The following is a 23,043-nucleotide window of genomic DNA, read 5'->3' on the forward strand; positions in this document are numbered from 1 at the left end:
CTAATTACCCTGTAAGGTATTTACCATCCTGATTTTACAGAGATGATTCTTTTTACTTTTTCTTCTATTAAAATTCTTCTTTTAAGAAACTGAATGCTTTTTCATTGTTCTTGAGATCCAAGAGTTTGGGTCTGTGTTCACCTATGGAAATTGGTGAGGATTTTTATCAAACCTTCCCCAGGAAGGGGGGGGGGTAACTTTTGGGAGGATTTTTTGGTGGGAAAGATGTTTCCAAACGGAATCTTTCCTAATAATAAACCCGGTTAGACGTTTGGTGGTGGCAGTGAAAGTCCAAGGGCAAAAGGTAAAATAGTTTGTACCTTGGGGAAGTTTTAACCTAAGCTGGTAAAAGTAAGCTTAGGAGGTTTCCTTGCAGGTCCCCACATCTGTACTCTAGCGTTCAGAGTGGGGAAGGAACCTTGACAGTAGTGTTTTGAAATTCTGTTCATTCGAGGGCCAGGCCTAGACTAGGAGGGACGGAACAGGACAGGACTGAGCAGCTAAGGGCTGGAATAGGAACTGGGGTGGGGACTGAGGGATGCCAACAGAGCTGGAGCTGGGGGAGTAAGCCCAGTGCTGGGACAGCAGGGGGCTGCAGTCAGCGGCAGTGTTTGTCCAGTGGGGACCCACTGCAAAGCTCAATTCCAGGACCCCTTCCACTGACCTGGCATGTATCGTATGTATGGGGGGGAGGGGGCTCACAGAGCTGGACAGAATTGTGGAACTCAGGTCTGGATAAAAGGGAGGCAGTGGGTGGGGATTGAGGGGCACTGGCAGAGCTGGGTGTAAGTGGGGAGCCCAGCATTGGGATAGCAGCCATTTTGCAGGTCAGAACTGAGATGTATCCACAAACCTGCATGGAGGAAGTTTGCCCAGCCCCTGGCTCAGGGTTTGTCTACACAGCCCCATAGATCGGCATTTGGGGATACGATATGTAGCATGCACCAAAGTGCTGCACTGTAACTACCCACTAAACAGTACCTAGTTGGTCCTCTTGAAATACAACTATTGGAAATGTGAACTAGGAACCTTTTAGTTCACACCCGCAGCATCCACACGGGGTTGTTACAGTGCAGCACACTTATGCACGTTACTATTCACACTCCTGTAATCTGAACATTGGGCTGTGTAGACATAGCTTGAGTCCTGACATCCCGTATGCATTAAATTCACTCTCCATTGTTAAGGATGAAACTGAAATCTGAGCTGCAAACTCTGCAGTGTTTGACTATTTCCAGGGCAGGGGGAGATGATCATGATGGTGACTAAGGTCCATTCAGCGCGTGTGGTGATTTTTCTATCTCATTATACCATAGAAGCACAGACACACGTTTACTAGGGTTTAGCCAAGTACCTGATTCCAAGGTCTTCTTTGCAGTGTCTGAAATGGGGAAGCGAAAGCGTTAGACCCAGAGACACACACTGTGTGGTGCTGTACACTCCTTCACGACTAGTGTTAGTTACAGACATCCCAGCGCCACACTCCCAGTGCCAGAGCCAGAGCCAGAGCCGGTAGGTTTGATGGGAGCAGGGCTGGCGGTCAGTGATATGCACCCACACACAGGAGACATGGGGGAGTTTCTCACTCCTTAGCCCTTGTCTACACACACACTGGCACCACTTTAACTAATTAGGTTTCAAAACATGCCTTGAGTTAAACCGGTGCAGGGCTGTGTGTAGAGCAGGCCTTGGCTGGTGCTGCAGGGCCAGTAGAACCATGGGGAGGGGTCAGTTATTCCACAGCGACCCCTCCAGCTAGTTACAGAACAGCACTGATTGCAAGGGGAGCCCCATCCAGCCCTCCCCAGCTGGAGGAATGGTGGCCACAAGAGGGCATGGCAGAGGGCAAAGGAGATGAAAGAGGGGATCCTTAGGGCTCTTCCAGGCTGTGATTGCCGGGAGAACCCCCATTACCGTGCTGGCATGTTGTACCCATTCTCTGCACCTTTCATCTGTATTTCCCTGCATGTGAGTGCAGTGCCTAGCAGAATGGGTCAGCACCGCTCAGGACCATCACCATGCAAACCAATATTGTTCTTAAATATTGAAAAGTTCACAGTGGAATAAATTAGACGTGTGGACTTAATAAAATGTTGCTGCTGCGTCTATTGGCACATATGAGAGAGCGAATGTCACAGATTCACAGAGTTTCAGGCCAGAAGGGACCATTAGATCAGCTAGTCTGACCTTCTGGGTATCACAGGCCAGAGACTCTCTCCCAGTTCCCCCTGCCCTGAGCCCAATAACCTGTGTTTAGCTACAGCAGCTTCCAGAAAGGTGCCCAGTCTGGATCTGATGCCATCAAGAGATGGAGAATTCACCACTGCCCTGGGGAGCTTGTGTCAGGGGTTAATCACCCTCCCTGTGTCCTGTGCATTCGACAGTCACAGGGATGGAATCATCTCACAGAGCGTCATTGATTTGCAGTGTCGTTTCCTTTAAGGAGAATAGTCACTGAGCAATTGCCCAGGATTAGTAGGACAGAATCTGACCCAGAATTCTCACTGCAAGCCCATCTCCCTGCTGCAGCCATGTGCAGGGAATCTCACAAGCACAGACCCTTTGGTTTTCTGCTGCAAAATACACATTTGCCAACCTGTTACCATCAGCATGTGTGAGAACATGGGGGAGATGAGGAACCACTAGGCAGAGACCTCCTGGCTCCATCCCTTCATTGCACTGAGACCACAGATAACACCAAGCATCATAGAGCTCAGACATCTCAACAGACAGAGCAAGAAATACAGCAGGAGACCTACCAAGATTTAACAGAGCCTCTTCTTTAGAGCGTTTCTTCTGAGAGGCCTTTCGCTTCACTGTGAGACAGAGAATCAGACATTGCAGTGAGACAGGGAAGGAAGGGGAAACACTGAGCAATACGCTAATACAGGTGGGACCGGGGACCCCAGTGTGTTTGTTAGTTGGTTTATTTCCTAAAACCAACACAAGGTAAATATCTGAACAATGAAATGTTCCCATGCCCGAGCCCAGTGCCCTCTAGGGCCGGGCTCTAAACATGCAAATAACTCATTCTCATTACCTGCGAATCCAAGATATGCACAAGCTCCAGCAGCAATGAGAACCAGAGTGAACAATACCCAGAATGCAGCCAGCCAGGGAGAAACACGGGGGAAGATGTCACCTGGCAAACAGAGAGTGCAGTGTGTGAGGAGCACGGTCCTATCCTGGAGCTGGAGAATGGAGTTTGCCAGTCGGCTTGACAGCTCAGGGACCCCAGAAATTCCCAGAACTGAAGGGAATGTCCCCTTCATGCTCTAATCACAGCCACAAATGGGAGCACTGGAACCATAGAAGCCAGCGCAGCATCAGTTCCAAGAACTAGGACTCTGCTCTGTCCAAATCTCTCCTGCTGCTACAAGCCAACAGCTCCATGCCCAGCCCTGCCTGCACCAGCTGGCTGTTTGGATGGTCACTGTCACACAGCTGCCAGTTCTCAGTCACCACGTTCAGTCCAGATAAGTTCAGGAGAGAACAATTGTTTTCCTAGCTGGCTCCTGGGTGTTATTAGTTCATGGATTCATAGATGTCAAGGTCAGAAGGGGCCATTATGACCATCTAGTCAGACCTCCTGTATAGCCCGGGCCAGAGACCCTCCTTCCGTGATTCCTGCATCCAGCCCAGAACTTCTGTTCCAGCCGGAGCGGATCATATAGAAAGAGACGAACAGTTTGGGTTGAAAGATTCCAAGTGATGGAGAATCCACCACATCCCTAGGTCAGTTGTTCCAATGGTGACTTCCCCTCACTGTTAAAATCTGCACCTTATTTCCAATCTGAATTTGTCTAGCTTCAACTTCCAGCCATCAGATCTTGTTCTGCTAGATTAGAGACATATCAACTGTCACAAATCTCCTCCCTGTGTAGGTACTTGCAGACTGTGATCAAGTCACCTTTTAACCATGTGGGGGCAGGGAGGGATAGCTCAGTGGTTTGAGCATTGGCTTGCTAAACCCAGGGTTGTGCATTCAATCCTTGAGGGGGGCCATTTAGGGATCAGGGCAAAAATTGGGGATTGGTCCTGCTTTGAGCAGGGGGTTGGACTAGATAACCTCCTAAGGTTCCTTCCAACCCTGATATTCTATGATTCCCTTGGATAAGCTCTATAACTTGAGCTCCTACCTGTCTGACTGAGGCAGGTTTCCAGATCGCTAATTGTTCCTGTAGCCATTTTCTTAGCATTTTTCAATTTGTCAGCATCCCCTTTGAAAGTGTGGACCTCCTTCCTCCTGCTAGATATTCTCATTTAAACATACAAGGGTTGCATTCACCATCTTAGCTCCAGCATCACTCTGGGAGCTCACATTCAAGTCCTTTTCAGAGTCCTGCTTTCTTGGATAGTATCCCATCCTGTAACTGTGACCTACTCTCTTTGTTCATAGATGTGTAAACTTGTGTGGCAGGGCGCTGCTGGAGAAGCCCTTAATCAGCTCCTGCCACTCCAGACCCAGTAAGGGAGAATGGATTGGGGCTGGGTGAAGGTAACTGACCATGCCTGCCAGCCTCATTAGCAGGAGCTATAAGGCTGGAAGGAAGTCAGAGGGGTGGGAGAGAGACAGAGATTAAAAGTGGGAGGTCAGGCTCAGAGGGAGTAGGAGCCTCCTAGTCTGTTGCTGGCCAGGCCTGTGGTATGTCAAGCAGTTGTAGAGCCTTTATATAGTTGGAAACTGGTGGTGGGAAACTGATCACGAATAAAGAACATGGGTGTTGCACCAGACTGAAGTTTTCCTGATTCACGGAGGAGAGGGGCCAAGGGACCGAATCCGGAGGGGTGCAATGTGTGCTCCGTTACACATGGGGGCTTGTCTGGGATCTCCAGCCACCGCCAGGGTGTGACAACCCAAAGATGGAGGGAACCATGCAGTGGTTAGCCAAGCAACAAGAAGAGATGCAGAAAGGACTGCAGCCCTTCCAGCAATCCCACCAGGTGGAGAGGCAGCCCTTACTTGCCTGGCAGGCCGAGCAACAGAAGACCCTCCAGGACTTACCATATTTGTTATTCTTTCTGCATATCAGGATGGTTTGTTCCTGTGCCCTCAATAAGGCTTCTTTAAAATACAACCAGCTCTCCTGGACTCCTTTCCCCCTCATATTAGCCTCCCAGAGGATCCTGCCCATCCGTTCCATGAGGGAGTCAAAGTCTGCTTTTCTTAAGTCCAAGGCCCATATTCTGCTACTCTCCTTTCTTCCTTTTGTCAGGATCCTGAATTCGACCATCTCATGGTCACTGCTGCCCAGGTTGTCACCCACTTCTACTTCCCCAATTCTTCCCTGTTTGTGAGCAGCAGGTCAAGAGCACCACGGCCCCTAGTTCGTTCCTCCAGCACTTGCACCAGGAAATTGTCCCCAGCACCCTCCAAAAACTTCCTGGATTGTCTGTACACTGCTGTATGGCTCTCCCAGCAGATGTCAGGATGACTAAAGTCCCCATGTGAACCAGGGCCTGTGATCTGGGAAACTTCTGTTTGTTGTCTGAAGAAAGCCTTGTCTACCTCATCCTCCTGGTCTGGTGGTCTATAGCACACGCCCACCATGACATCACCCTTATTGCTCTCACCTCTAAACTCAACCCAAAGACTCTCAAGAGTCTTTTCTCCAGTTTCATACTGGAGCTCTGAGCAGTCATACTGCTCTCTTACATACAGTGCAACTCCCCCCACCTTTTCTCCCCTGCCTGTCCTTCCTGAACAATTTTCCTCGAAAAGAGGGTCAGATAGGCCGGGACCTGGACTGTGGGAAGAAACCCCAAGAACCTCCCCCCGGGAGAAGCCCAGAGAAAAGGATGGAAGAGACTAAGGGAGCCCCTAGTCACAGGGGACAGCTGGTGTACTGGCGATGTGAGTGGCCGGGACGCAAATGCCGGGGCTACCCAGAAATGGAGTGTGGACCTGCTGAGTTTTGTGGTTGGACGAATGGTGGAGGGTGGAAGAAGCGGCGAGGACTGGCCACCATCCCCATGCGGGTGGGGAGGAAGCCCCAGAGGGGCTTGGTGCACACAGCCTTGGCCCGCTCCCTCATTCAGACAGGTCTGGTAAAGCCACAATGGTTTATCCTGGGGCCAAAAATGATTCTAGAATGCATCCATGAGGATTGGAGGCCCTGCCCCATGGCCCATGTGCCCCTAGAAGTTGGGGGCAGGATTGCCTGGCAATGGGTTGGGATAGTAGAGGGGTTACCATACCCTGTGATACTGGGGACAGATTGGGGTCCCTTCCCAAAGGGGAAAGGAGGCCGTGGGAGGGGACCTGCCAGCAGGAAGGAGGGGAGACCCCGTTGAAAGGTGGGAAAACCCGTATGCCCCTCAGCCCCAGTGAGGGGGAGGACACAGGTTCCCAGAGGACAGGAAAGCCAAACCCTAGACAACAAAGCCAAAATGAAAACAGGGGAGAAATAGGGGGCGAGGGGCCAAAGGAGTTCCCCAGTATAGGACACCCAAGGAAGGAGGACTAGAAGGGGAAGCCCCCAGGGAATGCCTGAAGGTAGAACCTCCAGGCAGGGAGAGCCAGACCCCCCTGGGCCGGGTAACTGAACCTGAGGCCCCAGGCAGCCAGGGCAATGTCCAGACCCCTTTCTGCCGGCCAGAAATGGGGAGCAGCCGGGAGGACAACCGAGAAGCTGTGACTGGTGTGAGGACCTCTGGGTACCAGCAGATTTGTGGGGCAGTCTTCCCCCTACCCAGTGTGCCTTCTGTGGGTGGGGGATGGACAAACTCTGTGAGGAGGACCCCGGGGATCACTCAGTGGGAAGCGATGGGTTCCCCCAGACCAACCTGCCAGGCAGAGGGAGAAGGGGGCCGGACCAGGCCCCACCTGGCGGTTGCTTAAGTGGAGAGGTGTGTGGCAGGGTGCTGTTGGAGAAGCCCTTAATCAGCTGCTGCCACTCCAGCCCCAATCAGGGAGAATGGATTGGGGCTGGGTGAACCACCCTATGTTTGCCTGGTAACTGACCACACCTGCAAGCCTCATTAACAAGAGCTATAAGGCTAGAAGGCAGTGAGGGAAAGGAGGGGTGGAGACAAAGAGTGGAGGTCAGGCTTTGGAGCCGGAGCCGGAGCCGGAGCCGGAGCCTCCTAGTCTGTTGCTGGCCAGGCCTGTGGTAGGCCGAGCAGTTGTAAAGCCTGTATATAGTTGGAAATTGGTGGTGGGAAACAAAATAAAGAATAAAGAACACGTGTGTTGCACCAAACTGAAGTGTCCCTGATTCATGGAGGAGAGGAGCCAAGGGTCCGAACCTGGAGGGGCGCAGTGTGTACCCCGTTACACCTTGCATTTCATCATGTTGAAATGCATGTGTGACAAAGTGGGAATTTTTGTAATATTTTTATGAAGCCTATGTGTGCCTTGGTTTCCCCTACATGCTGTATTGTTACTTAGTGGGGAGAAAGGTCCGATATCAGTGGAGCATCTGAGAAGACAATGGCAAATCCAAGTCACTGGGACTTTGATACCTAGTAACCAATGACCATGGCTGGCCCACCTCTCGGCAGGAAGCCAAGCAGTGTTAGCCCTGCCGGGGAACAAAGGACTGGGGTGTGTGAGGTGGAAGCTAAGTGTGGGCTGCAGGAAGGAAGCGAGACACACCTGAACTGGGACAGAGAGGTCAGAGGACAGGGCACTGGGCTCTTTGCTGCCCAGAATGGACTATGCTGTATCTTGTTTTGCTTTGTGCTAACCAAGGACATCCTATGCTGTATGTCAGTCGACTAATAAACTCTTCTGTTTTATAACACTGGCTGAGTGTCACTGCAAATGCTGATGGAGGAGACGTATTGCTCCCCAATATTGTACCAGTCTCCTTTAGGGGTCTGTCTCAGTGGGATTTGCTGAACGGAGCTCTCAGTGGGAGACAGGGGTGCTGAAGGACTAGGAGTCGAATCTAAGGAGGTGGTGCAGCCGCTTGGTTTTCCCTAGGGGAAAAGTAGGACCCCTAGAGGGTCTGTCACACTGAAGGGTCCTCCCAGAGACTGTTCTAAAGCTGGGGCTATTGCACTGGTTCTGTGGATCTGTGACAGCATGTTGTTAGGGTGAACCCCCTCTTACCAAGCGCTCCATGTCAGTCTGTAGTACCAACTTGTCACCATCATTATTTACCTCTCCACCAATGTTCGTGTCATCTGAAAATTTTACCAGCAATGATTTTATATTTCTTGCCAGCTCATTGATAAAGCTATTGAATAGCATTGGCCCAGAACAGATCCCTGTGAGACACTGCTAGAAATATCCCTATTGGAGGATGATTCCCCATTACAATTACTTTGAGAGCTATCAGTTAGCCAGATTTTAATCCATTTTATGTGGGCTACATTGATTTTGATATTATTTTATCAGTGTTTCATGCAGTACTAAGTCAAATCAGGAGGGCCAAATCACACCTGGAGCTGCAGCTAGCAAGAGATGTTAAGAGTAACAAGAAGGATTTCTTCAGGTATGTTGGCAACAAGAAGAAAGCCAAGGAAAGTGTGGGCCCCTTACTGAATGAGGGAGGCAACCTAGTGACAGAGGATGTGGAAAAAGCTAATGTACTCAATACTTTTTTTGCCTCTGTCTTCACGAACAAGGTCAGCTCCCAGACTGCTGCGCTGGGCAACACAGCATGGGGAGTAGGCGGCCAGCCCTCTGTGGAGAAAGAGGTGGTTAGGGACTACTTAAGCCCTGGTCTACACTAGGACTTTAGGTCGAATTTAGCAGCGTTAAATCGATGTAAACCCGTACCTGTCCACACGATGAAGCCATTTATTTCGACTTAAAGGGCTCTTAAAATCGATTTCCTTACTCCACCCCTGACAAGTGGATTAGCGCTTAAATCGGCCTTGCCGGGTCGAATTTGGGGTACTGTGGACACAATTTGACGGCATTGGCCTCCGGGAGCTATCCCAGAGTGCTCCATTTTGACCGCTCTGGACAACACTCTCAACTCAGATGCACTGGCCAGGTAGACAGGAAAAGAACCGCGAACTTTTGAATCTCATTTCCTGTTTGGCCAGCGTGGCAAGCTGCAGGTGACCATGCAGAGCTCATCAGCAGAGGTGACCATGATGGAGTCTCAGAATCGCAAAAGAGCTCCAGTATGGACTGAACGGGAGGTACGGGATCTGATCGCTGTATGGGGAGAGGAATCCGTGCTATCAGAACTCCGTTCCAGTTTTCGAAATGCCAAAACCTTTGTCAAAATCTCCCAGGGCATGAAGGACAGAGGCCATAACAGGGACCCGAAGCAGTGCCGCGTGAAACTGAAGGAGCTGAGGCAAGCCTACCAGAAAACCAGAGAGGCGAACGGCCGCTCCGGGTCAGAGCCCCAAACATGCCGCTTCTATGATGAGCTGCATGCCATTTTAGGGGGTTCAGCCACCACTACCCCAGCCGTGTTGTTTGACTCCTTCAATGGAGATGGAGGCAATACGGAAGCAGGTTTTGGGGACGAAGAAGATGATGATGATGAGGAGGTTGTAGATAGCTCACAGCAAGCAAGCGGAGAAACCGGTTTTCCCGACAGCCAGGAACTGTTTCTCACCCTGGACCTGGAGCCAGTACCCCCCGAACCCACCCAAGGCTGCCTCCTGGACCCAGCAGGCGGAGAAGGGACCTCCGGTGAGTGTACCTTTTAAAATACTATACATGGTCTAAAAGCAAGCATGTGAAAGGATTACTTTGCCCTGGCATTCGCGGCTCTCCTGGATATACTCCAAAGCCTTTGCAAAAGGTTTCTGGGGAGGGCAGACTTATTGCGTCCTTCATGGTAGGACACTTTACCACTCCAGGCCAGTAACACGTACTTGGGAATCATTGTACAACAAAGCATTGCAGTGTATGTTTGCTGGCGTTCAAGCAACATCCGTTCTTTATCTCTCTGTGTTATCCTCAGGAGAGTGAGATATAATCCATGGTCACCTGGTTGAAATAGGGTGCTTTTCTTCAGGGGACATTCAGAGGAGCCCATTCCTGCTGGGCTGTTTGCCTGCGGCTGAACAGAAATGTTCCCTGCTGTTAGCCACAGGGAGGGGGGAGGGTTGAGGGGGTAGCCACGCGGTGGGGGGAGGCAAAATGCGACCTTGTAACGAAAGCACATGTGCTATGTATGTAATGTTAACAGCAAGGTTTACCCTGAAAGAGTGTAGCCAGTGTTTTATAAAATGTGTCTTTTTAAATACCGCTGTCCCTTTTTTTTTTCTCCACCAGCTGCATGTGTTTCAATGATCACAGGATCTTCTCCTTCCCAGAGGCTAGTGAAGATTAGAAAGAAAAAAAAACGCACTCGAGATGAAATGTTCTCCGAGCTGATGCTGTCCTCCCACACTGACAGAGCACAGACGAATGCGTGGAGGCAAATAATGTCAGACTGCAGGAAAGCACAAAATGACCGGGAGGAGAGGTGGCGGGCTGAAGAGAGTAAGTGGCGGGCTGAAGAGAGGGCTGAAGCTCGAACGTGGCGGCAGCGTGATGAGAGGAGGCAGGATTCAATGCTGAGGCTGCTGGAGGACCAAACCAGTATGCTCCAGTGTATGGTTGAGCTGCAGCAAAGGCAGCTGGAGAACAGACTGCCACTACAGCCCCTGTGTAACCAACTGCCCTCCTCCCCAAGTTCCATAGCCTCCACACCCAGACGCCCAAGAACGCGGTGGGGGGGCCTCCGGCCAACCAGCCACTCCACCACAGAGGATTGCCCCAAAAAAAGAAGGCTGTCATTCAATAAATTTTAAAGTTGTAAACTTTTAAAGTGCTGTGTGGCATTTTCCTTCCCTCCTCCACCACCCCTCCTGGGCTACCTTGGTAGTCATCCCCCTGTTTGTGTGATGAATGAATGAAGAATGCATGAATGTGAAGCAACAATGACTTTATTGCCTCTGCAAGCGGTGATCGAAGGGAGGAGGAGAGGGTGGTTAGCTTACAGGGAAGTAGAGTGAACCAAGGGGCGGGGGGTTTCATCAAGGAGAAACAAACAGAACTTTCACACCGTAGCCTGGCCAGTCATGAAACTGGTTTTCAAAGCCTCTCTGATGCGTACCGCGCCCTCCTGTGCTCTTCTAACCGCCCTGGTGTCTGGCTGCGCGTAACCAGCAGCCAGGCGATTTGCCTCAACCTCCCACCCCGCCATAAACGTCTCCCCCTTACTCTCACAGATATTGTGGAGCACACAGCAAGCAGTAATAACAGTGGGAATATTGGTTTCGCTGAGGTCTAAGCGAGTCAGTAAACTGCGCCAGCGCGCCTTTAAACGTCCAAATGCACATTCTACCACCATTCTGCACTTGCTCAGCCTGTAGTTGAACAGCTCCTGACTACTGTCCAGGCTGCCTGTGTATGGCTTCATGAGCCATGGCATTAAGGGGTAGGCTGGGTCCCCAAGGATACATATAGGCATTTCAACATCCCCAACAGTTATTTTCTGGTCTGGGAATAAAGTCCCTTCTTGCAGCTTTTGAAACAGACCAGAGTTCCTGAAGATGCGAGCGTCATGTACCTTTCCCGGCCATCCCACGTTGATGTTGGTGAAACGTCCCTTGTGATCCACCAGAGCTTGCAGCGCTATTGAAAAGTACCCCTTGCGGTTTATGTACTCGCCGGCTTGGTGCTCCGGTGCCAAGATAGGGATATGGGTTCCGTCTATGGCCCCACCACAGTTAGGGAATCCCATTGCAGCAAAGCCATCCACTATGACCTGCACATTTCCCAGGGTCACTACCCTTGATATCAGCAGATCTTTGATTGCGTGGGCTACTTGCATCACAGCAGCCCCAACAGTAGATTTGCCCACTCCAAATTGATTCCCAACTGACCGGTAGCTGTCTGGCGTTGCAAGCTTCCACAGGGCTATCGCCACTCGCTTCTCAACTGTGAGGGCTGCTCTCATCTTGGTATTCATGCGCTTCAGGGCAGGGGAAAGCAAGTCACAGAGTTCCATGAAAGTGCCCTTACGCATGCGAAAGTTTCGCAGCCACTGGGAATCGTCCCAGACCTGCAACACTATGCGGTCCCACCAGTCTGTGCTTGTTTCCCGAGCCCAGAATCGGCGTTCCACAGCATGAACCTGCCCCATTAGCACCATGATGCATGCATTGGCAGGGCCCATGCTTTCAGAGAAATCTGTGTCCATGTCCTGATCACTCACGTGACCGCGCTGACGTCGCCTCCTCGCCTGGTAGCGCTTTGCCAGGTTCTGGTGCTGCATATACTGCTGGATAATGCATGTGGTGTTTAATGTGCTCCTAATTGCCAAAGTGAGCTGAGCGGACTCCATGCTTGCCTTGGTATGGCGTCCGCACAGAAAAAAGGCGCGGAATGATTGCCTGCCGTTGCTCTGACGGAGGGAGGGGCGACTGACGACACGGCTTACAGGGTTGGCTTCAGGGAGCTAAAATCCACAAAGGGGGTGGCTTTAAATCAAGGAGTAGTTCAGGCAGGAGTTCATGGAGGGTTCCACTAAGAAATGGTGCACCTAAGTTACTGTTCTTATTGGAACAAGGAGGTTAGCCTGGCCTCTGATTGATACATGGCTAGATTTAGCTCGCTGCACCTTCTCTGTGAGTGACTGCAGTGTGACCTAGAGGAATGAGTCCCCTAGACAGGGGAAGAGGCAAATGAGTACAAAACAAATCTGGTCTATTTCTTGTTTTGATCCACTCCATCTATCTTTTACATCTTTGGCTGGCAGCAGACGGTGCAGAAGGACTGCATGCCATCCACATCTCATGGCTGCTCGGCAGAAGATGGTACAGTACGACTGCTAGCCATCCTCATCTCTTGCCTGCCTGGCAGAAGATGGTACAATACGATTGCTAGCCATCGTCATCTCTTGCCTGCCCGGCAGAAGACGGTACAATACGACTGCTAGCAATCCGTATTGCCTGCCTGATCACCATAAGACGGTTCAATAGGACTGACTGCAGGACTAAAGAGAATGACCTGGTCAAGTCACCAAAAATTTAGTCCCTGCGCCCATGTCTGCCCAGGCGCTCCCAGCCGACGTGGCCAGGAGCACCTCGGACACGACGAGGACGGGTAACAGTCATACTGCACCGTCTGCTGCCAGAAGGCAATGGGTTGCTGCTACTGTGTAGCAATGCCGTACCGCGTCTTCCAGCACCCAGGAGACATACGGTGACGGTTACCTGAGCGGGCTCCATGCTTGCGGTGGTATGGCGTCCGCACAGGTAACTCAGGAAAAAAGGCGCGAAACGATTGTCTGCCCTTGCTTTCACGGAGGGAGGGAGGGAAGGGGGGACTGACGATATGTACCCAGAACCACCCGCGACAATGTTTCAGCCCCATCAGGCATTGGGATCTCAACCCAGAATTCCAATGGGCAGCGGAGACTGCGGGAACTGTGGGATAGCTACCCACAGTGCAACGCTCCGGAAGTCGACTCTAGCCTCGGTACTGTGGAAGCACTCCGCCGAGTTAATGCACTTAATGCACTTCTGTGGGGACACACACACTCGAATATATAAAACCGATTTCTAAAAAAACGACTTCTATAAATTCGACCTTATTCCGTAGTGTAGACATACCCTTAGAAAAGTTGGACATGCACAAGTCCATGGGGCCGGATGCGTTGCATCCGAGAGTGCTAAAGGAATTGGCAGCTGTGATTGCAGAGCCATTGGCCATTACCTTTGAAAACTCGTGGCAAACGGGGCAAGTCCCGGATGACTGGAAAAAGGCTAATGTAGTGCCAATCTTTAAAAAAGGGAAGAAGGAGGATCCTGGGAACTACAGGCCGGTCAGCCTCACCTCAGTCCCCGGAAAAATCATGGAACAGGTCCTCAAGGAATCAATTCTGAAGCACTTAGAGGAGAGGAAAGTGATCAGGAACAGTCAGCATGGATTCACCAAAGACAAGTCATGCCTGACTAATCTAATTGCCTTCTATGACGAGATAACTGGCTCTGTGGATGAAGGGAAAGCAGTGGATGTATTGTTTCTTGACTTTAGCAAAGCTTTTGACACGGTCTCCCACAGTATTCTTGTCAGCAAGTTAAAGAAGTATGGGCTGGATGAATGCACTATAAGGTGGGTAGAAAGTTGGCTAGATGGTTGGGCTCAATGGGTAGTGCTCAATGGCTCCATGTCTAGTTGGCAGCCGGTATCAAGTGGAGTGCCCCAAGGGTCGGTCCTGGGGCCGGTTTTGTTCAATATCTTCATTAATGGTCTGGAGGATGGTGTGGACTGCACTCTCAGCAAATTTGCGGATGATACTAAACTAGGAGGAGTGGTAGATATGATGGAGGGTAGGGACAGGATACAGAGGGACCTAGACAAATTAGAGGATTGGGCCAAAAGAAATCTGATGAGGTTCAACAAGGATAAGTGCAGGGTCCTGCACTTAGGACGGAAGAATCCAATGCACTGCTACAGACTAGGGACCGAATGGCTAGGCAGCAGTGCTGCAGAGAAGGACCTAGGGGTGACAGTGGATGAGAAGCTGGATATGAGTCAACAGTGTGCCCTTGTTGCCAAGAAGGCCAATGGCATTTTGGGATGTATAAGTAGGGGAATAGCCAGCAGATCGAGGGACGTGATCGTTCCCCTCTATTCAACATTGGTGAGGCCTCATCTGGAGTACTGTGTCCAGTTTTGGGCCCCACACTACAAGAAGGATGTGGAAAAATTGGACAGAGTCCAGCGAAGGGCAACAAAAATGATTAGGAGTCTGGAACACATGACTTATGAGGAGAGGCTGAGGGAACTGGGATTGTTTAGTCTGCGGAAGAGAAGAATGAGGGGGGATTTGATAGCTGCTTTCAACTACCTGAGAGGGGGTTCCAAAGAGGATGGTTCTAGACTATTCTCAGTGGTAGAAGATGACAGAACAAGGAGTAATGGTCTCAAGTTGTAGTGGGGGAGGTTTAGGTTGGATATTAGGAAAAACTTTTTCACTAGGAGGGTGGTGAAGCACTGGAATGCGTTACCTAGGGAGGTGGTTGAATCTCCTTCCTTAGAAGTTTTTAAGGTCAGGCTTGACAAAGCCCTGGCTGGGATGATTTAGTTGGGGATTGGTCCTGCTTTGAGCAGGGGGTTGGACTAGATGACCTTCTGACGTCCCTTCCAACCCTGATATTCTATGATTCTATGAAACTCCTTTCAGAGTCTGATACCTGGTCTACACTATAGAGTTAGGTCAGCTTAAATACGTCACAGAGGATGTGAAACTAACCCCAGTGAAGACACCACTAGGTCGATGGAAGAATTCTTCTGTCATTCTAGCTACCACCTCCCAGAGAGGTGAATTTATTACAACCATGGAAGAATCCCTTCTGTCACTGTAGCAAGTGTTTAAACCGCTGTAGCGTTTCTAGTGTAGACAGACCCTGAATCTCTTAGGTCAGCCCAGGTACCTTTATCAACTTCATGTGTCATCTCCTCAGCCTATTTCACAAGATTCAGCCCAGCTCCTGACAGGCAGTTTATCCAGATCACAGAAACCTACATCCCAAATAGCCCCACAAATCAGATGAGAAGGACATTTCCTGTCTCAGTACCAGAAACAGGTCCTAGCCAAGTGCAATTCCCAAGTGACCCAGCCCCCCACCCCGCCCCCACTCCCATGGTGACCCCTTCTGCATGGGGGGACTCACGTGAGAGGTGAATGGCCGATTTTTGCTCAGTCTCCAGCAGGCCATTCCGCACCATGCAGCTGATGTCTCCATTCTCTTCTCCTTCTGTGACAGTGACATGACTCACAACAATATACAGGTTCTCCCTGTCCTGAGTCATGTTGGTCACAATCTCCATTGCGAGGTTCTGCCAGTTCTTTCCAACCCACTGGAGTTCGGGTTTGGGGAACCAGCCTGTGGATCTACAGGCCAGCCCGATCCCCTGACCCCGGGGGCCCAGCACGTCAATGAACACTGGAGCCACAGCTGCAGGGAGAGACAGAGGGTATGTGTATCAGGAAATTGTGTCTTTGGTAGCACCATGTGATTCCCCAGATACCACTGGATATAGGGGGCTGTGACTGGAAAGCTCCATTCCCTTATGTGCAAAGCCCCCGTGGGATCCCTCATCCTGACGACTGGGGAAATTAAATAATGCTGTCTTGTATTTCCATAGAGAACTGAGCCCTGAAGTCTCACTGAGGAATGTGCAGGGTGAAACTGCTACACAGAGATCGCTGCACCTGCTGCTGAAATTCAGCCACTTCTGGGGTGGAGCCCAGCAGCTGTCAGGATCACTGCACTTCAGTACAGAACAGGCCTCCACCTACCTCTCTGCTCCCACTCCTCCTGTGACACACTTCTACATACTGTCCCTCTGGTGTCCTTCTCTCACACTGGTAACAGTGCCCCAGGCCAAGCCACCCCTCGTGCTTGGATTTCCCTCTCCCTGTGCTGCACACAACCACCCTCCTCTCATTGAAATCTCTTCCTAAAAGCAGATGTCTCCTGTGGAGCCTTTGAACTAGGAGCCACCAAAGAGTCATCCTAAGGGAGATGATTTAAAACAACCTCAGTGCTCTGCATTATTACAGGAGAGTCCCTCAAATGGGGCTTGGTGTTTCTGAACTGTATTGTCTGGGGCTAGGTTACTCAGTGAGCTCAATGGGCAGAGACCGTCCCTTCCACTGCCCTTGTGCACCACTGAATGTGAGGTCAGTGCCCAGGGAATAAAAAACAATATCCCAGCCCTTGGAAACTGCAGGGGGAGTTTTAAGGGAGGCCAAATGTACTTACGACCTCACCTGGGATCTGGGCAGAACATGGGGATAAAGGTCCCACTCCCTCAAACAGTATCGCCATGAGCATGAGAGCTGAGGGCTGTAGCTTTACCTCTCATTGAAACGAGGTTGTTTAATGCAGCACTGACCCTGCGAGCACCCCAGTGGGGTCAGCGCTGAGTGTGAGGGGAGAGCGCCCCCTACGGAGTCCTGCACATCACTCCCTGCAGCACAGGACCCTGCTGCCGTGCTGGGCTCGGTACTGGGGCACCCACATGGTACAGGAGGCTCTGGATGCCCGGACACAGTCCCCCCTGTAGCGGAAGGAGAACCTGGAGATCTGGGCCTGTTGCAAGATCTGAGGCCTGAATCAGAGGCTGTGAACCAAAGTCAGGTCATGTATTAAAGCAGATGCTTCCAAGTTCACTGTCCAGTACATGAACTTAGCAAATTTGCTGCTAGCCGTGCCAAAACATAGGCACTCCCAAGAAGTACTAGGCACGAGATATTTATGTAAATACTTTCCAGAAGGCTGGTACAGATACACCCCAATCTAGCACAAGATCAGATGATTTGACAGAACAATGAATAGGGATGTTCTGTCTGAAATATCAGGAACAAGGGGAGGTAACAAAGAGATGTTATGAAATACGTAAGGTGGGGTGTAAGTTGTTTATCCCAGTTGTTTGTTTCAGTCTATAAATGTTGGGATATCTCACCTTAACCCTTTGTGTGACCGAGGGGACAGCGGGGACTCCCGCTGCTGACTGAGCCACTCCTGGCCACTGGGCACTCATGTGTTAATGCACCTGTAACCACGGAGCCAGGGCACTAGGACCTTGAGGGCAATAAATCTGGCCGAGTGCCTTTGTCACCAGACCATTCTGGCGGTTGTTCTTTATGAGTAACATCAAGGTCTGCTGAATTAGCAGGCTGCACTATCTGCTAGTACTGATAACAGTGGAGCTCCAAGAACGGAAACACTGAGCAGCTGGAACAGCACCAGCAGCCTGGACATCGTTACCAAGGCAACAACATTCCATCCTTCTACACCCCTTAGTGCTCCGTCTCACCTGCAACCTGTAGCTCAGTGGTGGCTTCCAGGCTCCACTCTGGGTTCCTCACAAAGCAATGGTATGTCCCAGCATCTGCCACTTGGAGCCGTTTCAGTTTCAGTGAGACATTCCCGCGGCTGAACTCCTGCAGGAACAGCTCCGTCCGGTTCTGGTAACCCTCCCCTGGCAGGTCCTGGGTACCCTCATCCATGTACTCATGAACCAGGATAAATCCTGGTCCAGCTTTCCTCCATTGCACGTCCATGCTGGACAGCCCAGCCGGGGGTGAGAGCTGGCAAGGTAACACCACATCCCGGCCGATTACCCCCACCATGGGGTGCGGGGAGCCAGCCAGGGAGAACTCCTCTGGAACAGAAAACCCCAGGAGCAGAGTGAGTGACAAGAAAAAGGAGCGGGCATCTCTGAGCCAGGGCACAGCCCTACAGACACAGTGAGTGAAGCAGGAGGGGCAACACTGAGCTAATCAAAATTTCCTCAGTCGTGCATTTCTCGTAGCAGAAGGTTCCCGAGGCTAAGTCATGTATAGTTCAACTGAGTTACTCAGTGTGGACACAGGGCAGTGCAGTCATACCACCAATCCTGACCTACAATCCCCCGGAAACTCCACCAAAGTTGCCTGTCTTGCAACCTACCTACACTCTATTGGCAAGGGGTGGCCCCATCTGGAAGCCACCTGCCAGTTCATAGTGTCCTGCACAGGCCCATGGCACCCAGTTATGAGCTCTTTCCACTGCAAGCAACTTCTTTGATGAACAGGTTTCAAATCCACGTAGACCCACAATGGCTGCTGAGGAGCCACTTCAGGAGACTTCTGCCTGGCCTGAGGCTATTGAGTTTTGATGGATCTTTGGCACGATGTACGTCCCTTCCATGGATTCAATACCCAAAACAGAAACTGACTCAGATGGGGATTCACCATTTTGGTGGTTGGTGTCTGGGGGAAAGTAAGCATCTGAGGGTGTTTTATGTCTGCACAATAGCTGCGTCTGTAGGGTCTCCAGGCTCACCCATCCTACCTCGGGGCATGTAGAGCAATGACTACTCAGCTGCAGCACCTGACACTCACTGTGTGGCTACTGGTGGGGAGGCATAAGGGGCAGATTTTCAAAGCCATTAAGGAGATTTTGATGGCCTCCCATTCATCCTAAGAGGAATTGGGCACCCCCATCCCTCAGGCAGCTGTGAAGATCTCAGCCTTGCAGGCCATGAGAATCCAGGTTCCCAGGGGGCAGGTCTAGCAGCACTGTGCCTTTGGATCCTGTGGCATGACAGGGAAGGATCAGTGTCGGGGGCTCTGGAAGCCTCTCTCAAGGGCAGCAGGAGCTGGGCGACTTGCCGCAAGATCCAACAATCCTGCCACCGAGAGCAAGGACACGTCCCGGTCACCCTAACGCCATCCCCACCCCACAGCTTCCTGGGCCCAGCCCTTTAAATCTACAGGACTGAGGAGGCCCTGGCGGGGTGTCATTGCCCTCTGATGCCCCTACCCCAGCCCTGCAGGGGGCAGCGTACATGGGGGACAGGGAAGGAAATAATTGGGATTCAAACGTTTTTACCAGAGAGAGAACACGGCGCCAGGAGGAGGATCCCCAGGCTGCACACACAGAGCCGCCACCGCATCGCCAAGGGGACACCCCAGGCAGGGATCTGTAAGGAGAGAGCAAGGATGGTTAACACCTCCCCAGACCGCATGAGGGGGGCCGGCAGTGCAGGAAACATGCCCCATCCATCGTCGGACCTGACTCACTCTGCTCCCAGGCAGAGCATCTCCCCAGGGACAGGAGAGGATTTCACGCTCCCAGCTTGCCCTGCCGCCTGCCCAGGCCTGGCACTAGGAATTTCCATCACTGGGAAGTGCCATGTATCCACCCCAATTTCCTCCCCTTGTCTGTTCTCTGACCGTACGTTGGTGCAGATGCCCCCCGATACCAGTGCAGGGTGAGCGTGCAGCAGAGCAGCGTCACTTCTGACGTAACCCCAGTGGTACCCACACCGCTGTCCCTGCAGAAGGGGCCTGGCTCTGAGCCTGCCTCTACCTTGGACAACACAGACAATGCGTGACCCGGGGCTCTCCACAGCTAACTGCATGAGGCCCTACAGCGTGAGGAAAGAGCGAGGCCGTGCAGCAGGGGCTGTAACAGATGCACATGCTGTGTGCGTCAGGCCCAGAGGGGACCCATCTCACCCTGGACAGTGGGTGACACCTGGGCACCTTTGTATGTGGTCAGCTAGGCCAGAAGTCACCCACCGTGGTAAGTGATGCTGCCAAGTGACAAGGACGGGGCTGGCAGTGGCTGTAACAGACACCGGGGGCGCTGTCAGATACCTGTTCCCCGTCCTCTGACATCAACGGGAGACCATCACATCAGTAAATGTTACAGTAAGATTCATGATGGGGATCAAGAGTGGCCATTTCAAGTCTGCTCAGAGCTTCAGGACTCCTGCCCCCAATTCGCTGGCCTGTGTACACAGGGTCAGACTGGATGGACACAATGGGCTCTTCTGGCCTTAGCATCTGTCAGTCTATTTCTGTTTCAGTTCCAGCTCCCTCAAAGCCTGTCCATATATGTGTGGTGCATTAAAAATTGCATTAGAATTGTTAACTGTCACTGTAAATGCTCTGGGGGTATTCCTGGTCCTGATGGCAGGTGGGGGGCTCTGTATGGATCTGTGTGATCTGGGTCTAGCAGCAGGCAGTTGTACAGAGAGCAGCCTAGAGCAAGACAGGGTGACCTGGGCCTCTCAGCCTTAGGGAGCACCCTGCTTTGTCTCTCTCTGTTTTGGGTCCTTGTGTGTTATTGCTCTGGATTCTAAGCATTAAAGCCATGTTCCCCTGCAACCTTCCAGCCAGAGGATTTATGTTTATATCCAACTCCTCTGTGTGTGCCAGGAACATAACAACGGACACCTTCCCCACAAAGAGACCTCCCTTCTGAGACCATCCAAGGTCACTCGGGAATGGCATGATGTTCCTGAGGGTAGGGTTAAGACCTAAGCATTATAGGCTCCATTATAGGGTTTGGGGGTGCAGGGTCCCGGCGGCACTTACCATGGCTCCCAGGAAGCGGCCGCCAGGTCCCTGCGGCTGCTAGGCACACGGGCGTCCAGGAAGGCTCCGTCCACGCGCTGCCTTCACGCCTGCAGGAGACTCCCTGCAGCGCCCATTGGTCATGATTCCCAGCCGGTGGGAGCTGCGGAGCCGGCACTCAGGGCGGGGGCAGCACGTGGAGCCTCTTTGCACCTAGGAGATGGATAGTTGCAATGCAAAAGAAAACCAATTATTGCATTCTTTTACTTATTTTAAAATGCTAAACCTACAACCTACAACAAAGTGGTGACCCTAAAAGGTCTGTTATTGCCTTGAAATCAGATCAGATACAAAATTATACAAAATACAAACATAAAATCCTACTACTACAAAGCTACGCTGTGTTCTCCACACTCCTGCCAGGCATTGCTCAACATTCCTGTGCTCATAATTGTCCCTTATGCGGGAGCCTCTCTAAATTATAACCTTACGCAAACGTATCTCTGCAACCAGCACCCCACTGCTGAGGGAAGTAGTGAAGACGAGGGGGGGAAATCCTTGTTAATACCCCAACCTTTCTGGGGGTGAGAGGGGGCCCATGTGCTGGCCTGTCTCTCTAGGAGGGGAAGGCAGGACCCAGCCACAGCCACTCCAGTGGGTGGAGGCAGGTCTATGAGGGGGACATGTCAGGGAGAGCCTAGGGCAAGGCATTGCCTTAATCCAGCCTGTCACGGAGTATGGGGGAGTCCGGGCCCTGCACCCCTCTTCCTGGGATTCGCCGTGACTCTCAGCCAGCCAGTAAAACAGAAGGTTTATTGGACAATAGGAACACAGTCTAAAACAGAGCTTGTGGGTACAACCAGGACCCCTCAGTCAAGTCCTTCTGAGGGGCAGGGAGCTTAGACCCCAGCCTTGGGGTTCCCTGCGTTTGACCACCCAGCCCAAAACTGAAACCAAAAACCCCCCTCCCCCAGTCTCACTCCTCCTCTCCCGGACTCCTCCTCCAGCCTTTGTCCAGTTTCCTGCGCAAAGGTGTCACATGTCTCCAAACCCCTCCCACCTCAGGTTACAGGCTCAGGTATCCTCACTCCAGTGGAGTCATCCCCTGCTCTCCCCTCCCCCATGCAGACAGTCCCAGCAGAACTAGACGGCATTCCCTGGTCAATCCTCCCCACTCCCTGCTGCGTCACATCCTTCCCCCCTTCGAGACTGAACTGAGCGAGGTCACTCTGACCAGTGACCTGGGGAAGTTCAGGGCCCCCTCTCCGGGACAACACATCAGCTATCATGTTAGCACTTCCCTTCACATGGACCACATCCATGTCATAATCCTGCAGGAGCAGGCTCCACCTCAGGAGCTTGGCGTTGGCTCCTTTCATCTGGTGTAGCCAGGTCAGGGGAGAATGGTTGGTGTGCACGGTGAAGTGTCGCCCGAAGAGATAGGGCTCTAGTTTCTTGAGGGCCCATACCATGGCCAGGCATTCCTTCTCGATGGCCTCATAGTGTTGTTCCCAGGATAGCAACTTCTTGCTCAGGTACACAATGGGGTGTCTCTCCCCGTTTTCATCCTCCTGCATGAACACCGCCCCCAGCCCCGTGTCTGAGGCATCGGTGCACACCATAAAGGGCTTGTCAAAGTCTGAGTTTGCCAGGACTGGGCCACTGACCAGAGCCTTCTTCAGCGCGCAGAGAGCCTCCTGGCACTGCCCGGTCCAGACCACCTTGTCTGGCTTCCCCTTCTTGCATAGCTCTGTGATGGGAGCAGCTATGGCACTAAAGTGTGGCACAAATCTTCGGTAATACCCCGCCATCTCAATAAAGTCCTGGACCTGCTTTTTCGTTTGGGGAGTGGGCCAGTCTCTGATCACCTCCACTTTGGCTGGTTCCGGCTTTAGGCAGCCGCTCCCCACCTGGTGGCCCAGGTAAGATACTTCCACCATCCCCACCTTGCACTTCTCAGCTTTTACAGTCAGCCCTGCCTCCTGGAGTCGGTCCAGCACTTGTCTAACCTGGGACACATAGTCCCCCCAGGTCTGGCTAAAGACACAGATGTCATCAATATATGCCTAGGCAAAACTCTCCATCCCCCTCAGTAGCTGGTCCACCAGGCGCTGGAAGGTGGCCGGCGCTCCCTTGAGGCCGAAAGGCAGGGTCAGGAACTCATAGAGCCCCAGTGGGGTGATAAAGGCCGATTTCAGCCGGGCATCTGCATCCAGCGGCACTTGCCAGTAGCCCTTTGTAAGGTCCATGGTGGTAAGGTACCGAGCTCCTC

At 51.9% G+C, this 23,043-nt stretch overlaps 2 protein-coding genes across 2 annotated transcripts in view; both read right to left on the reverse strand.

Annotated features, from left to right (window-relative positions):
• LOC122463701 (butyrophilin subfamily 3 member A2-like) overlaps nt 1–23,043 on the reverse strand; it is a 130,714-nt gene that overhangs the window by 94,807 nt on the left and 12,864 nt on the right. The gene's annotated exons all lie outside the window — the stretch shown is intronic.
• Nucleotides 1–23,043, reverse strand: part of LOC102936082 (butyrophilin subfamily 3 member A2) — a 254,758-nt gene that overhangs the window by 16,920 nt on the left and 214,795 nt on the right. The window contains exons 4-6 of the mRNA XM_043534448.1: nt 3,041–3,142; nt 2,760–2,816; nt 1,355–1,381 (exon numbers count right to left, since the gene is read on the reverse strand). Of these exons, the coding sequence (XP_043390383.1) occupies nt 1,355–1,381; nt 2,760–2,816; nt 3,041–3,142 (186 nt within the window). The remainder of the gene's footprint in view (nt 1–1,354; nt 1,382–2,759; nt 2,817–3,040; nt 3,143–23,043) is intronic.

Source organism: Chelonia mydas, chromosome 23 (assembly GCF_015237465.2).
Source record: "Chelonia mydas isolate rCheMyd1 chromosome 23, rCheMyd1.pri.v2, whole genome shotgun sequence".
Taxonomy (NCBI): domain Eukaryota; kingdom Metazoa; phylum Chordata; order Testudines; family Cheloniidae; genus Chelonia; species Chelonia mydas.